Source organism: Mycena indigotica, assembly GCF_014461135.1.
Source record: "Mycena indigotica strain 171206Taipei chromosome Unknown Mind.scaff0005, whole genome shotgun sequence".
Lineage (NCBI taxonomy): Eukaryota > Fungi > Basidiomycota > Agaricomycetes > Agaricales > Mycenaceae > Mycena > Mycena indigotica.
The window spans coordinates 2242409-2258046 of record NW_023503004.1 but is presented as its reverse complement, the minus strand read 5'-3'; the positions used below and the strand labels follow the sequence as shown (position 1 = coordinate 2258046).

Here is a 15638-nt window from a genome sequence, read left to right as displayed (position 1 = left end):
GCACTCCCAGTTGACGTTTTCCACTTCAAGTGCAAGCATAAAGAGTCCGACATTGAGTGTGGCCGTTACTGCAACCCATATCGATACACCCAACTGCGCACAAAGGAAGGGAGCTGGCGGTTCAACTCATCGGCCGCTGAGCAGACCAATGCATGGTTCGGCGGATTCCAGGCAATTGTGCAGGAGATGTCAGCAGAGAGGTACGACTTCTTTCTAGATGAGATGATTCGGCGGCGAAATATGGCAATGGTCGAGCTCTCCCGGCAGCGTGGCCACAACCCTCACAGTATTCCTAGAGCTGCACTATTGTAGCATATTTACAAATTGTTCTTATTGCTGCTTTCATAAATGTCATTACAATCTACTCTTCATCATCTGAGTCCAGAGTTAAGTCTATAATCTCGTTCCCGTCAGAGCTTTCGCGCGGTATAGCTGTCATCTCCACCGACTCAGACTTTATCACTGTCGGAGCACGCAGCGTTGCGGCACGCGCAGCCCATTCAGGGAGGTAGAGAGTCGATCCCGAAGCAAGCCATAGGCGGTAGATTGTGGACTGCCGCTGCTCTGTCACGTACCGCATAACCGCATCCGCCGCTTTGTTCTCGGAGTCAGGATGCAATATGCGACCAAAGTTATAGCTCGCTTCCATCGTCGCTTTTGCTTGAATATCACTGATATGGAGATCGTGCTGGATGATACGCGACACCGCTTCTGGAATGAGAATCTCGTGGATAACAATGTCGTATGATATGCCGAGCTTGCAATGCGGGAGGTGGGGCTGATTTGGGAATAGCAAGGTGATGATCGGGACAAAAATGGTAGCACCTATCTCGCCATAGCTATGTGTCCAAGTCAGCGAATGAAGACTATTAGAGAAGTTCACATACTAGCCTGTACTCGTCTTGGCTCGATTCGGATGCCGCATCTGAGCATGAGTGGATGCGAGTTGGTTTGAGGTGCCGTTCCATTGCCCCAGCCGTTCCTTGGCTAGCTTGTAGAAGTAACTGAAGTCAGGGCAGTCGACAATCTCCTGCAACGTGGATTGCAGAGCAAGCAGTCGCTCCTGAAGGCCACCGAAGTCGGGAGCCTCAGGCCAACCTTTACTGCGTGCAAGGGGAAGATCAAGAAGCTCGAATTGATGTCGTTGACAGAAGTCGGCGCTTACTGCAATGTTTGCAAGCTGTCGATGGCCCGGGTTGCTGGGATAAGGATCCGGGGTCGAGATGATCGTTAGCTCCTGGGCACGCTGGAGCAAAACGTGTGAGGGCGAAGTGGGAAACGGCTCGTCGCAAAACATGCATAAGGGCTCTCCAGAGAGAGGCTCTGATTCGTCGTGTGGCTCCTCTTTAATCATCGCCTCTGCTCGGTCGAGCAGAGCGCCAAGCCCATCAAGCAGCTGCAGTGTTGGAAATGGTGTTGCGTGCAGAAGGGGGGAGGGGAGAGGTGGGATAGAAGCAGAAACCGGGTCAGGGAGACGTTGTAGAGGCTCGAATAGAGGCTCAATTAATTGCGGAGTCGGAGAAGCGGCCTGGGCTTCCACCGAATCAATTGCCCGTGTTCGGTCCCAATGATCCGAATGGAACAGGTCGCCAAACGGGCCACTACGCTTGAGGATGTCGAGCGTGTCAACCTGTTCCCCAAGGTCTTGCTGAATCAACAACATCTGCGCCTCAGGGACCAACGCCTCATCAATGAGCTCGTGTTGTTTCAGGCTGCTTTGAGCCAACCGGAACCTGTTGGCAGCTGCTCGAACAGCATCGCGAATGACGGAGTATCCCAGAGGTCCAAAGCTGAAGAGAAGTCAAAACGTCAGTAACCTCAATACATAACGATGGAGCAGCACCCACTAGCCATAAAGAGCTTCAAACGGTGACTGGTGGCCAGGCCGACGTCGTTCAATGGCTTGATCGTAGAACTCGCTGCCGAATGGGTCTTCCGCAATATCAGCTAGGATATCAAGAGTATCCTGACTTGCGAGTCGCAAGACAAATCGAGTCGCAAGACAAATCCTGCATAGTTGATGGTTTGCGGCCAGAAACTCGAGCCAAGAATGTTCTGGAAAACATCATGCTCTGCCCGGTGCTGACGACAAATTTCTCGCGGTAACTGTGGATGTCCAGGACCCGATGTAAGGGCCCGAAGCATCTGGTCAAGCTTGTCGGATGGTTTGAAGAAGAATGCGATACCACAGGCCCCACAGGACCCAAACAACTCGACTAGTAATCCACCATTTGTCTGCTGTTGCTGTTCGAGATCGAGGCTTCCCGCGGAATCGAAGGCAAGGTCTAACTGCTCGCTGTCGAGTGATTGTGCACGAGACACCGGAGGTTGGTGTGGAGGGGTAGGATTCGGCACGATTGGAGTTGGGGTATGAACTGTGGGAGCGAGGATGGAGCTCGGAACCGTGATTCCCTTGAGAAGCCGGCCAAGCGAGGCTTCAGGAACGTCACCGAGAGAGATATACTGTCGCCTGAGTTGGTCTGGCGCACTATCCCAACCCTTCTCGTAGGGCCGGAGTGTTTGCCGCCGGTGTTTTCGACCGAAGACATGCTGAAATGCCTGGTTGATGTACTTGAATGCTGGATCGCCCGAGTCGCGCAACTGCCGCACCCGATTCCACTTGTCATTCCACTCCCAAGCAGAATATGACGAATAGAGGCGGCTCTCTTCGTCGATAGGTGCTGCCGACGAAGGGCCGGATGCGGGAGCTGGATTTGCCGTTGGCGGAGTATCGAGATGGGGTGTTGTTTCGTCCAATACCATTGCATGACTCTCGGAGGCTGCGTCGGTGTTGACCGCTTCCATTCGTGGCACTTTGGACCTTGGGCTATTTGCTGGAGATGGAGCAGCTCGCTTGAAAGGCGGATTGACTGGAACACGATTCTCATCGATAGCGGGGCAGTCATCGTTGGACCAAACATCCAACAGAGTTTCTGGAAGCCGAATTATTGTACGGCGGGAGCGATCCACCACAAAGCCAGCAGAGACTGACATCGACGTCCAGGCGGACTCATTGTAGTCCCAGATTTCGACGCGGCGACCATCCTTCAGCCCAAGATCATCGATGAGGCCTGGAATTTGCGAGAGGGTACAATGTGGGTATGTAGGAATGGACAGCCAGAAGGCCAGGGCCTGCGTTCGCTTCTGTTGGAGCAATAAGCAAGCGTGGAACGATATAGAGAACAGAATGCATACCTTGTAGTATATCGAGATTCGCACTTTCATTTTCTCTGCTTCCTCTAGCTGTAGCTTCAAGGCCTTTGCGTTGTGTGTTGTAGCGATCTCCTGCGACGCCACTGGACCGCGCCATAACTCGCCGATTGGTTGCGCAAGATTGTCTCGCATATTGACCGGCTCAAAGACAGTCGCACCACCACCCATCTTCTTCTTCTTCTTTCCATGTGTCGTTGCCGCAACGGGGGGTTTCGCTGGCACAGTTAATTGCGCTGGAACCGCCGCCGGAGTATCGATGATGGCTGGGGTCTTGTGGTTGGCGCAAGGGTCACGAATGGAGGTCGTTGGGTTACTGGAGGCGGCAATACAACATTTTTTGCAGAGGAATTCGATACACGTCTGCGAGCCTGGAGATCGGCACTCTGGATTGTTACAGGCCATTCTCCTATTCACCACGGGCGGCTTTGGGATGACTGGAGCGCGACGAAGAGGCCGGTTATACTGTGGCGGGATGAGTTGACCTCCTGCGCGGGCGTGAATCCGATAGATGAGTGCATCGGCATCCGCCATAACGTATCGGGGAGTGTGAATGACGGTATGGCTGCATTGCAGGTTTTTGCACTAGTGGAAGAGTGAGCAACGGGGGACAGTGTTATATGGCTGTAAAATGTACTGTTTGAGTGATAGACCCTCTATTCCCGGGCGTGTTCGTGCCCTGGTGAACACAGAGAGGTCCCATCGGTGAGTGACAGCTGCTGCAGTTCTTCGTTTGTCGTATCTCGGGGTCATCTACGGTGACAGTGGCAGGTGGTGGTGCCATGGAGGGCGAGAGAATGGTGGTTTGTAGTGGAGATGGCGCGGGAAGGGCGACGGCAGTGCGTCCTTTTATGCATGCTACTGGGCCGCCCTGCGCTTGGGCTCAGTCCATGCTTGGGTCCTCTGCTTGGAACAGACGGTGGTTAGGCGGGGGAGTTGAGGTTTGGATGATGAGAGCCCACCATGGGTGCTGCTCGTTGCAAAACAGGTTGCTTCGTTGGTCTGCTGGTGGGGGAGTAAACGAAAAGGCAGTGACGGCAGCTCCGAGGCACGTGGATTGATCGGCGTCAGCATGATGACTCATGGTAAATCTAATCTATGCTCGTCCATCAGCACGTCCATCCCGTGGTCCACAGCTGCGCCAAAGCGACCACCAAAGTGCGTCCAAGCCCATGTCCGCGTCACGCTCGAAACTTGTCCATGGACTCCATCATTGATCGGATTTTGATCCGGTCCATGTCCATGTCCATGTCCATGTCCATATGGACGTGGACATTGCTAGCCTCGACGTTCTCGGGCGTGGGGTCGCCGGGACTCCTGGTGTCGTGCAGAGGAGGTCGGGGCTGCGCGAAGAGTGCACAGGCACTGGCAGCCGTGACCCGGTCTTTATTGTATTCCCATTTTATAGTGTATCTGCCTACAGAGTTACACCAGTGCTCGCTGGAATCAGCTCTTGCAAAAAACACTCCAACATCTGAATCATCGGTATTGATATCCGAGTCTTCAGTCCACGTCCGAGTCGCTGGTCACTGACACCAAATAGTCAGCACGAATAGGCGCGAGGCTTGGAGGCCTGACAGTCCATACCGTCTGCACTGTTTTACGAGAAGCAGCACGCAGCATCGCCACTTCCTCCTCCGCGCAGACCCAATAGTCCCGCCCGCCCCACGCACCGCGCTCCCAGTCCACCTCGAAATCCCCCAGTAACAGAGCGACCAAACGCGGCTCGTCAATGTGGGCAAGCGTCGCCTTGTGCTCCTCGAATACCACCAGATTGCTGCTATCGGTCCAGTCCCAGTCCATCATCCTATGCACGTGGACGCACACGTGCAGGCCGCGCAGCGTCTCCAGCGCGCGCTGCATGACGCCGGGCAGGTACACGTCGAAGAAGGAGAGGTGCGTGAGCCCCGGGAACGCCCGGGCGATCGAGGGAAGCGTCTCCGGCCCGACGTCTGCGAGCAGCTCGAGGTGCGTCAGCGCGGGAAGGGGCGAAAATTCGAGGAGGCCGTCGTCGTCGATGATCTCACTTGGGTTCATCGAGAGCCGGCGCAGATTCGGCAGCGCGGAAATTGCCCGCATGTCGTCGGAGAGTGGCGGGGGGCCCCACAGCCCGAGGTCGACCAGGTTCGGGAAGGCCTGGACGAGGCGGGATATGGTATCACACCTCCGCATCACGACGGTCGTGAGGTGAGTCGTGTGCGTGCAGCCGCCGGGATCAGTGTCTACAAGCCTCCACAGCGCTTCCAGGCGCTCGTCGTCCTTGATACGGCACACCCGATAGCGCAGCGGGCCAATCCTACGCGTTTTTTCACGGCAGAAGCGGGGCATCATCGGATGACTGGGAGCAGGCTGATGAGATAGAGCCTGGAATTGATGACGAGGAATCAGAAGACGACGAGCCTGAGCATGTAACTTACAAGGTTGCTGCTCGCTCCAGCTACCCCAATCTCTCGGCAACGGAAATCGAGTCCCGTTTTCATATCCGTGACTTCCTATTCTACCTTCAGCAGTTCTTGGTCAAAAGCGAGCTCCCCGGGAGTGCCCTGCTTGGCCCAACAACAGGCTTTGGGGTCTTGAAAAAGGCAACGCTTCGGCTTCCCGTCATCCGTGCAGCCGAGACAGAGTCCGGCACGGCAGATATTGTTCATGCTGTCCTTGCGACGGACGGTGCCATTTCGAATCACGGCATCAAACGCGGGAGCCCTGCTAAATTTAGTACCGTTCTGGTGCGTGTTGGGCCAAACAATTGGAAGGACGGCCCACTGAGTGGTGAGCCTGCTCATTCTTTTCAATGCTTTGTCTCAACGAGATCATATCCGGTTGTTGAAACAAGGCTCGGCTGGCCATATAGCCGACGCGCCCTTTGTGAGCGCGTATCGACACCGTTATTCCCTCACCCCTTACTACCGTATCATTCGTGATCGAGTACTTATACCTACCTACATACAGGAGCTACCTCAGTCGTCCTTTTCGTGCCCGACTGAGTACTATTATCTACAGGTTATGGGCCCCGCGCGTAACCAATAGACCAACCCAGTACTCAAGGCACCCGAGATTTCTCCCTCTAACTCTACCATACGACTCAAAGACACACCGAATCGCTCGACGAACTCAGCGACCCCTGACACTCAGAATGAGTACTAACTCGAATCCCTTGACGATCCTCCCAGACGGGGAGAAGTTCGATGGCACCGGTTTCATTGGCTTTGAAACGAAGTTTATTGCCGTCGCTGACGCTCGCGGACTGCGGGGATATATCCTAGGCAGTATCGTGCGCCCCTACACCGACCCCTATTCCGTCAACGACGACGGCGACTACTACTCCAGCAAGTGTTCCCCTTCCCCCCGATCCCACCAACATATATTCGACGACACCCAGTTTGGACGAATGGATCCATCGAGATGCAATGGCGAAGGCGCTCCTCATCTTGAATGTGAAAGACCCAATTGGTCTTGGCATGAAGACAGATGGTACGGCCGCGGAGGCGTGGAAGTCATTGACTGACAACCACAAGCGCATCAACTCGATGGCGCTCATCCAGGCGAACCGCGAACTGGTCTCGCACTTCCTCCAACCTGGAACTCCCATCCAAGAGCACATATCCAAAATGCGAACCCTCTGGCGTAGCGCAAACGACCAGGGAGCTAACGTCACCGATGAAGCGTTCCGCATTATCTTCATCGGCTCCTTGGGCGAGGAGTGGGACAGCATTGTTCCACAGCTGTATCCGCTCCAGACATCGGCTGAAGTTATAAGCCTGATTGTCATGCATTCAGAGCGCATAAGCAACCGTGCAATCGCCAACACACAATCGTCTGCGCAAGTTCTCGCAACAGACACCACGACCCCATCCCCAGCTGCAGCACGTCGAGCTGCACGGAAGAACCTTATCTGTATTAACACCCGATGCGGCGCAGAGGGAAAGCGGGGACACCTGATCGCCGACTGCTTTTGGCCAGGCGGCGGGAAGGAGGGACAGTGGCCAACGTGGTGGAAGGGCAAGAAGTCGGGGAATTCGACTCCGTCTGCCAACGTAGTCGACACATACACGTTTATGGTCGACACAATTGGTGGTGGACACTCTACAGCGGATTGGACTGTGCCAGCGGCGACTGTGAGCGTCTACGATCCAGACGGAACCCAGGCAGTCGAGTTCGATGGGGAAGAAGTCCTTGCTTCCCCCGAGTCACTGATGAATTGGCAAGAAGCAGTCGACGCGACGGTGCACGTGACCGTGCCTCGAAATTCAGCCCCAGAAACATCGAACGGGTACCTTGACTCCGACGCGTCGTACTCGGTGATTAACGCGGATATTGAGTCCTCCTATGCCTCCGACAATTATTCTGACGAAGACGAGTCAATCTTCGACCCAGTCGATGAATTGGAGACCTACCAGGCGCACACCAAGGTAGAAGAGACGGCGGCGATGACACTCCAAAATCACCAGCCCTATCCCGGGGAATCGACAATTCAGAATGACCCACGATTCATCGTGTATCGTGTCTCCGACCACGAGCATGTACTGATGGACAATCTCCTCGACGAGGACGTTACATTTCCCTCGGAGCTGATCGTCTCGCCAAAGCAAGAGTTCGACATCGCGGCATGGTACACGCAATACCGAGCGAACAGGCTGGTGGCGCAAAATGTAAATGTCCTAGCCATCGAAACGCAAAAAGCCGTATGTCGTGGTCGCTGATTCTGCGGCCACAGACCATTGCTTCTGGCGCCGAGAAGACTTCGTTGATTACCAGGCAATGGAGAGCGAGGGGAATGCGGCTGAAGGGTCAAAGTTCAAGATTCTTGGGAGCGGCACAGTGCGAAAGACCTACCAGTTTAATGGACGCAAGAAGGAGATACTCCTCCATGCCCTCCATACCCCCGACATCGTTTACAATCTTATCTCCATATCGCGCCTGGATGAGAAAGAGTTTGGTGTCGAAGTTCCGCAAGGGTCGCGCGACCTTCAAAACCCCCAGTGGCGAACCGTTCATGGAGGGGAAATTGGTCGGGGGCATGTACCGCTTGGATTTTGACCATGCCGGTGTGACTGCCGCGGTGGCGAGCTCTAGGGCTTCACCAGCAAGCAGAGAGACGTGGCACCGACGTCTCGCTCACATCGGCGAAAGCGGGATGACCACGCTACTGTCGGACAAGCATGTCAGCGGCCTGAGTATACTCGAGGGAGATACTCACGGCTTATGTGAAGACTGCTTGGCGGGTAAACAAGCACGCAGACCCCTTTGATGGCGTACACGAGCCAGAGAAGGAAATCGGCGAGCGTGTGTATATTGACTTGTGGGGACCGGCACAGCTCGTTGGGCTGGGTGGAGTTCGATGGGTGTTCCATGCCGTCGATGGATTTTGTGGTGGGCCTTGGGCGTTCTTCCTGAAAGACAAGACAGCGACTTCGTCACTGGATGCGTTTAAGCGAGTAAAGGCGGAAATTGAAACGCAGACCAGGAAGAAAGTCCGAAAGGTGCGGGTCGATGGGGGGCGCGAGTGGATTAACGAGATGTGGGACTCGTATCTCGCATCTGAGGGGATCATACTGGAGGTGACTACTCCGCATTCATCAGCTCAGAATGGTGTCGCTGAGCGTGGAATACGCACCTCAATATCCTTTGCCCGCTCGTTACTCGCTGACTCAGGACTGCCCAAATCCTTGTGGCCCAAGGCGGTCGAGACGGCTGTCTACGTGCAATGGTTCCATCCGAAACGTCGTGCTGGTGGTAAAACTCCCTGGGAAGTATACCATGGGAATAAGCCGGATATTGCTCACCTGCGAGTCTTTGGGTCAGTGGCCTATGCGAAGATAGTGCCTATCACCGACACCGGCGGGAAACTGAATCCCCGATCTGTCAAAACGGTGATGGTCGGATATAACGGAACAGCCGGCTACCAGATGTGGGATGCCTCGAGGCGACGCCTCTTCTCTGCCCGCGATGTAGTCTTCGACGAAGGTGCTGGACATTGGTCCCGTGCCTCAGCAGGGGGAGGTGTGGAGTTGGCTGGCGACACGGGAGACGAGGGGGAACTGGATGAACCGCACGTTTCTCTTGGCTCTGATGTGGATGTCGCTAACCAGTTTGGTGCCGCGGGTGTAGATCTCGAAAAACCAAGTACTCCTGGCGACGATCCTGACTTGCCTCTCGCTTCCGCTGCTCCGATGACACGTCTCCGCAAACCGACCCAGAAGATGTCCGAATCGCTCGAATACCAGTCCCATGAAGCTGCAGCACGAGCTGTGGGTGAGGACTGGACGAATGCACGCAAACGACCAAGACGGACGCGGGCCGCGGCGGCCTTCAACATTTCGACTCTGGCTGTGCCTACGAGCTATTGGGAGGCAATGCTGCATCCTGAGGTTTGGATGGCCCCAATGGAGAAGGAGTACGCGTCCTTAATCGGTCGCGAAGTGTGGGTTCTCGTGGATCTACCTGCTGGCGCAAACGTGATCGACAGCAAGTGGGTTTACGCCGTCAAAATACGACGCCGATGGTACGATAATCAAATGGAAAGCCCGCCTGGTCGCAAAAGGGTTCCAGCAGATTGCCGGGGTGGATTTCTTTGAAACGTATGCTGGCGTTGTCCGCTACGAGTCTCTGAGAATCCTCTGGGCGATATGCGTCCAACGAGCCTGACTGGGTGATGTGGGCGATGGATGTCGTCAGCGCATATCTCAATGCGGAGATGACTGAAACCGTTTACATGCGCCAACCCGAGGGATTCGTCGTCCCGGGGCAGGAGAGCAAAGTGTGCTTGATGTTGCGGTCACTGTATGGCATGATGCAGTCGGGCCGCAACTGGGCACATGAGCTTAACAGCACTCTCAGCGCCCTCCACTGGGTTCGGTCGCGCGCAGACCCTGCAGTACGCATTCGTCAAACCGAGACAGGCACTTCAATCATGGGTGTCTACACAGACGATATGGACGGCATCTCATCGTCGAGCGCGGGCTGCGGAGGAGGCAATGGAAGGCATCAAGTCAGCGTACGAGGTAACCGAGGTCCCCCGAACGACATCCTCACTGGGGATGAGCGTGTCCTATGACGAGTCGAAAGGAATCATCACGGTTTCTTCACGTCCCTATCTCGAACGTGTGCTAACTCGTTATGGCATGCTAGACTGCAACCCCAAGGCCACACCGCTTCCACTCGGGCTGATTCTCAGCAAATCCCAGGCCGCAACGACAGAGGCAGAAGTCAAATTCATGCAGGACAAACCCTATCGCGAAGCTGTGGGCTCCATACTCCACGCAGCTAACACTACCCGACCCGATATCGCCTTTGCTGTCAATCGACTTGCTGCTTTCGTGCAGAAGCCCGGACCTGCACACTGGAAGGCCGTTCAGCACTTACTCGCTTATCTCAAGGGTACGCTCGACTACCATCTTACATACCACCGCGGAACCGAAGCGGGAATTCGACCTACCGGCTGGGTGGATGCCGACTACGCTTCCGATGTGGACACAAGGCGCTCGACGTCAGGCGAAATTTTCATGATGTCGGGGGGCCCGATCTCTTGGTCTTCGAAGAAGCAAGCCACGGTTGCTACCTCTACGACCGAGGCGGAGTACGTGGCGCTGTCGCGTGGAGCGAAACAGGCCATGTGGCTCTATAGCTTTCTGGACGAGCTAAATATGCCGCAAGATCGACCAGCCCTGATTCGGACTGACAACATGGGAGCGGGCGGCACTCGCGCGAGATACCAGGGGCCACGCGCGTGTCAAGCACATTGATGTACGCGAACATTACATTCGAGAGCGCGTCGACACGGGAGACATCGAGATCGAGCATGTTCCGTCGGGGAACAACATAGCCGACATCTTCACAAAGATACTCCCGCGGGATCTGCATCGCGAGCATGTCCGGGCAATGGGGCTGACGGAGTAGTGGGTGTGGGTGCGAGCGGAGGATGTGTGGAGCGGGGCGAAGATGCCCGTACGTATACACGAGGGGGAGTTTCCGTTTCCCCTCGTTTCCTTTCCTCGATTCTATCTTGATTTACTTACATATGGACCGTCCGCGCCAGGGGGAGTGTTGAAACAAGGCTCGGCTGGCCATATAGCCGACGCGCCCCTTTGTGAGCGCGTATCGACACCGTTATTCCCTCACCCCTTACTACCGTATCATTCGTGATCGAGTACTTATACCTACCTACATACAGGAGCTACCTCAGTCGTCCTTTTCGTGCCCGACTGAGTACTATTATCTACACCGGTCACAGGTCTTCAAGTTGCACAGGTCAAAACTATCTTCCGACTACCCCGCAGTCTCTCGAGCTATCAGGAGCCACTTGTATATGTTCATTGGTTCACGCCTTTCCGCAACACGCTCAAGGACTTCGAGTCCCCTTCTGGTCTTTCCCGAATCACTCATTCAACAACCGCGGGACAGCGGCGCTCCTCTATTATATCATTGGCTGACATTGCACAGACCTGCCATCTCCTCCCAAAGTTTCCATCTAGCACCAGCTCAGACTGGAATTGCAACGATATCCTGTCACAAGCCACGGCTTTCTATTTCAACCCTTATCTGCGCCGGTACCGTGATTTCTACTTCTTCCGATACCATATGTACCTTGTATCTCAGTACCATAAGCATAGGCAAGCACAGCTGGATGCAACACTAGCTCGTGGTGCAAATCATATTCATTTTTGATTGTTTATGGGCCCGGGACATGTCATAGTTAGTAGCCCAAACTCCATATACACACATATTACAAGCAAGAGTGTCTATAGTGCTATGGTGTGCTATGGGGGATCATATAGAAGGCATCATAGCGCTATAACTGCTATGACAGGCTTCATAGCCAAGGCTGATAACCACATAGTGGATTTCGTGTTTCCTGATGCATGATGACAAAGAGACAAATACCAGGTGTTCACACGCTGTGCAACGAGCGTCAACGTGCATATCGTGTTCATGTCTCCCCATGCCGCAAGCTCGAATACGATACGCTCGAGTTCCGGCGGCAGAACTGGGTCGGTGGTAGACATGCGTAAAGTGACGTACAAGTGCACGTGGTTGATGGTACTGTGTGACCTGTGATAACATAAGCGAATCAACATCCTCTTTTCCCCTGAAGACGATGACAGAGCCGACGTTGCCGCGGGAACTCGAGAGAGCTGTGTTTGAGCTCGCGGCGTGGGCGGACCAGCGTATGATATGCACACTGCCGCTCGTCGCGCGGCGGGTCAACGTCTGGTAGCTATCCTGTTCTCGTCAACTGCGCGAAACAAACGCTGAACAAATGCAGGATTGGGCCGCTGCGGTATCGGATGTATCGGATACCGAGCAGCAGAGACCTCGAGGCGCTGTGGCGACATGTAGAAACCCTCCCCGCGAGTGCTGCACACACAACACACTTTGCGACCACTCTGCGGGTGCCGCGCATCGCATCCCGCCTGGCCCGGACATTCCCGAACCTCGTCGACCTGGGGCTGTGGGGCGAGCCGCCCTTCGCCTCCGACATGCGCGCGCTGCAGCCGCTGGCCCATCTGCGGCGGCTGTCCTTAAGCCCGTATAATGTCTTCCCGGAGACCGGCGCCGGCGTGAACTTCGTGCCGGACTTTCCCCCGCTCACACACCTGACGCACCTGGAGCTGCTCGGGCCGGCCGGCCACGCCGGGCCATGGACGCCGCCCCTGATCGCAGCGGCCTGCCCTGCGCTCACACACCTGTCCTTCATGGACCAGTACCTCCCGGACGTCATGCGCGACGCGCTGGGGACGCTGCTGCGCCTCGCGGTGTGTGTGTATGTGCACGTGCCAGACGCAGACGCGGCCGCGGACGCGGGCGGCCTGGAGGCTGACGCGGCGACGTATGAACGGCAGAGGGCGGTGATCGTGGCCATGGATGATCCACGCGCGGCGGCCTTGACTCGGGTCGACCTTGACGAGGACTGGGAGACCGGTGCCTGGGGCGGACGGGACTATTGGGCCTGCGCAGAGGAGGAGGTTGCCCGGGCCGCAGCAGAGGCAAATTCAACACATGCATAATGGTTCTGGCCATATATTGTGACTACCCTCTTCCTAACCATGTTTTGAAGATAATAAGTGCACCTCATTCAAGCCCAAATATTTGTCAAAAAAATGCCACATCATTATTACCCTAATTTGTCATATATCAAGGTAATATGTTATATATAATGGCAATTTGTCATTTATTTCTGATATATTGGGTACACTTTGGTGCTGCCCCTGATGTTTTTGTTTACAGTGTCTCCTGGCTTGTGGGATATTTGGTCCATTCATTGGTCACAAATTGTAGCCACAGAATTATTAACTGATATTGACTTTGAATTAAGTCTAATCTGATGACTTAATATATACCCCAACTTGTTACAAATCAAGTCTACTTTGCTGGAGTTTTATTTGTTATCTTTCCAAGTTATCAAAATATAAATCTTGTTTGTCCACTATTTATCCGAAATAAATCCTACTTCAGGGCTTATTTTTTGGCAGAAACCCTGGTGTGAGTGTACCTGATATATGAAAATAAATGACAAATTGCCATTATATATGACAAATCAGCCTGATATATGACAAATTGGGGGGTAATTCAAGCACAGCAAGCAATCCTACACCACAAAAGCACTGATGGGTCAATACCAGCCGGTGTAAGGGCAACCTCGCGAGGCTCGAAATCAGAGTCCTGAGCAGAGGGGGAATCCTTAGTGAACTACTACAACAGGAAGGGACGCTACAGACTCACCTGAGCAGAGGGGGAATCCTTAGAGAACAAGCCAAGGAGCCCTCTGCCCAGGTGCACTACTATATACTAGTGACCGGAGTAATGATAGAGTGACTGCGTAGCGACGGGTGACGGGTTGGAGAAGTCAGGTGTCGCTAATGGACCCTAGGTGAGTGTCGAGTAGCCCTCGAAGCTCCGGAGAGGCAGGTTTGGGACCGTGATGCCAAGGGAGGGGCCCAGGCATCCCTAGAAGGCCCAAGAAGGGCTTCGGGAGGTCCAGGCTGCCTCTGGGCGTCTCCGCTTGTGACCGTGACGTGACAACCGGAGTCGGAATCGGAATCGGAATCGACTCCGGGTGTGTGACCGTGACGTGACGGCCGGAAACGGAGAGGGAAGGCGTGGAGCGGAAAGGGAAGGAGTCTGGTCTAGCCCAAGGGCCGGGGAGTGTCGAAGAGGACCAATGGGAATGGCGGCCAGCCATGACCACTGGAGGGTAGCGACAGGGGGTCACTCGGAGACGTCCCCGGACATCTCCAGAGAGGTGGAGGTGTGAGGGCGTGCAGCCTGGGGTGCTGCAGTAGGCACGAGCCTTAACGGCAGTAGGCCTTACCCAGGGGAATGTCAGGAACAGGGCCGGCCCGGGCCCACGTGACGGTCTCCTGTCAGCCTGACAAGTGTGGGAAAGATGGTTCAACCCCCATAGCTGGGTGGTTGGCAACCAGGCAGCGTAGATGGTGCCACTGCTGCAATAGAGAGCAGGGTAGGGACAGCTCGGGGCGACTCGAGACGCCCCGCTGCCACGTTGTGTGACAGCGGTGTCACAGGATACGAGTAGTCGTCTAGAGTTTCCTACCCCTGCTGAAGGGAACGAGTCCATAGCCAAAGATCGCTGTCTAGTAGAGTTGGTGCCCAAGACATAGGGCAAGGCATAGGCTGGGCCAGTTGAACAAGCCGTTCGGGCGGGGCGTGACGTAACGCGGTCACGCCCGACGGTTCGGGGGGTCGAGGGGAGTCGCCCCGCAACAGGGGCTGCGGGCCCGAGACCCCTGGAGCGCTTGAGAAGGGTTGCCAGTCCAAGGGGCGACATATCTCCTTTCCTGGAGTAACGAGTCGCTGTGGCTCCTAGACACCGCGTGACGGCGCGGTGTGACGCGTGACATGCGGGCCCGATCGGGCCCGCACCCTCCCATCGCCCCGTACCAGGGGAACCCAGAGCTTGAGGCCAGAGAGCAGGAAGAAGTGGCTAGGACAAGGATGAACATAAGAGACAAGAGCCTGAGCTGTCCAGCCCAACCAAGGGCTCAGGTCAATGAGGCAAGCTAGCCTGGGTGTGGGAAGTCGTCTAGACGCCCCTTTCCCGGGGTATGGTTGCAGCAACCCCGCTCTAGGGGACCAGGCCGGAGTAGGGTTCAAAGGAAGAGACTTCAATGCTAAACCTAAGGTACAGGAGTAATACTCTAGTCTTTATATACTGTGGGCGCTAGGGGCCGATCGGGCCCGCTGAGGGTCGATCAGAAGGGAGCAGGGGATGTCTCTGGTCGTCCCTGGTCGCTCCGCTAGGAGCCCAGGGACCATTCCTCTGGAAAGGAGCCATGCCAAAGTCGACACTAAGGAGTGTTTGGCAATGCAACAGTAAGGAGCTCCCTCCTGGACCCTGTGGTTGTCTAGGGCCGATTGGGCCCGCTGTCAAGGGCGTCCGGCGGCGCATCATGATCCCTGATGGCGGGTCA

General features: G+C 55.3%; 2 protein-coding genes across 2 annotated transcripts; one reads left to right on the top strand and one right to left on the bottom strand.

Moving 5' to 3' along the window:
- Positions 1 to 361: 361 nt before the first annotated feature.
- Positions 362 to 3994, bottom strand: MIND_00583100 (uncharacterized protein; the record flags this gene model as incomplete). The annotated part of the gene is made up of 6 exons (XM_037362590.1): positions 362 to 839; positions 888 to 1790; positions 1848 to 1947; positions 2199 to 3144; positions 3196 to 3795; positions 3848 to 3994. The coding sequence occupies 6 exons, from the start codon at positions 3992 to 3994 to the stop codon at positions 362 to 364; spliced, it is 3174 nt and encodes a 1057-aa protein (XP_037220511.1).
- Positions 3995 to 12304: 8310 nt separating this feature from the next.
- On the top strand, positions 12305 to 13214 carry MIND_00583000 (uncharacterized protein; the record flags this gene model as incomplete). Its single annotated transcript, XM_037362589.1, has 2 exons — positions 12305 to 12420; positions 12473 to 13214. The coding sequence occupies 2 exons, from the start codon at positions 12305 to 12307 to the stop codon at positions 13212 to 13214; spliced, it is 858 nt and encodes a 285-aa protein (XP_037220510.1).
- Between the last annotated feature and the right edge of the window lie 2424 nt (positions 13215 to 15638).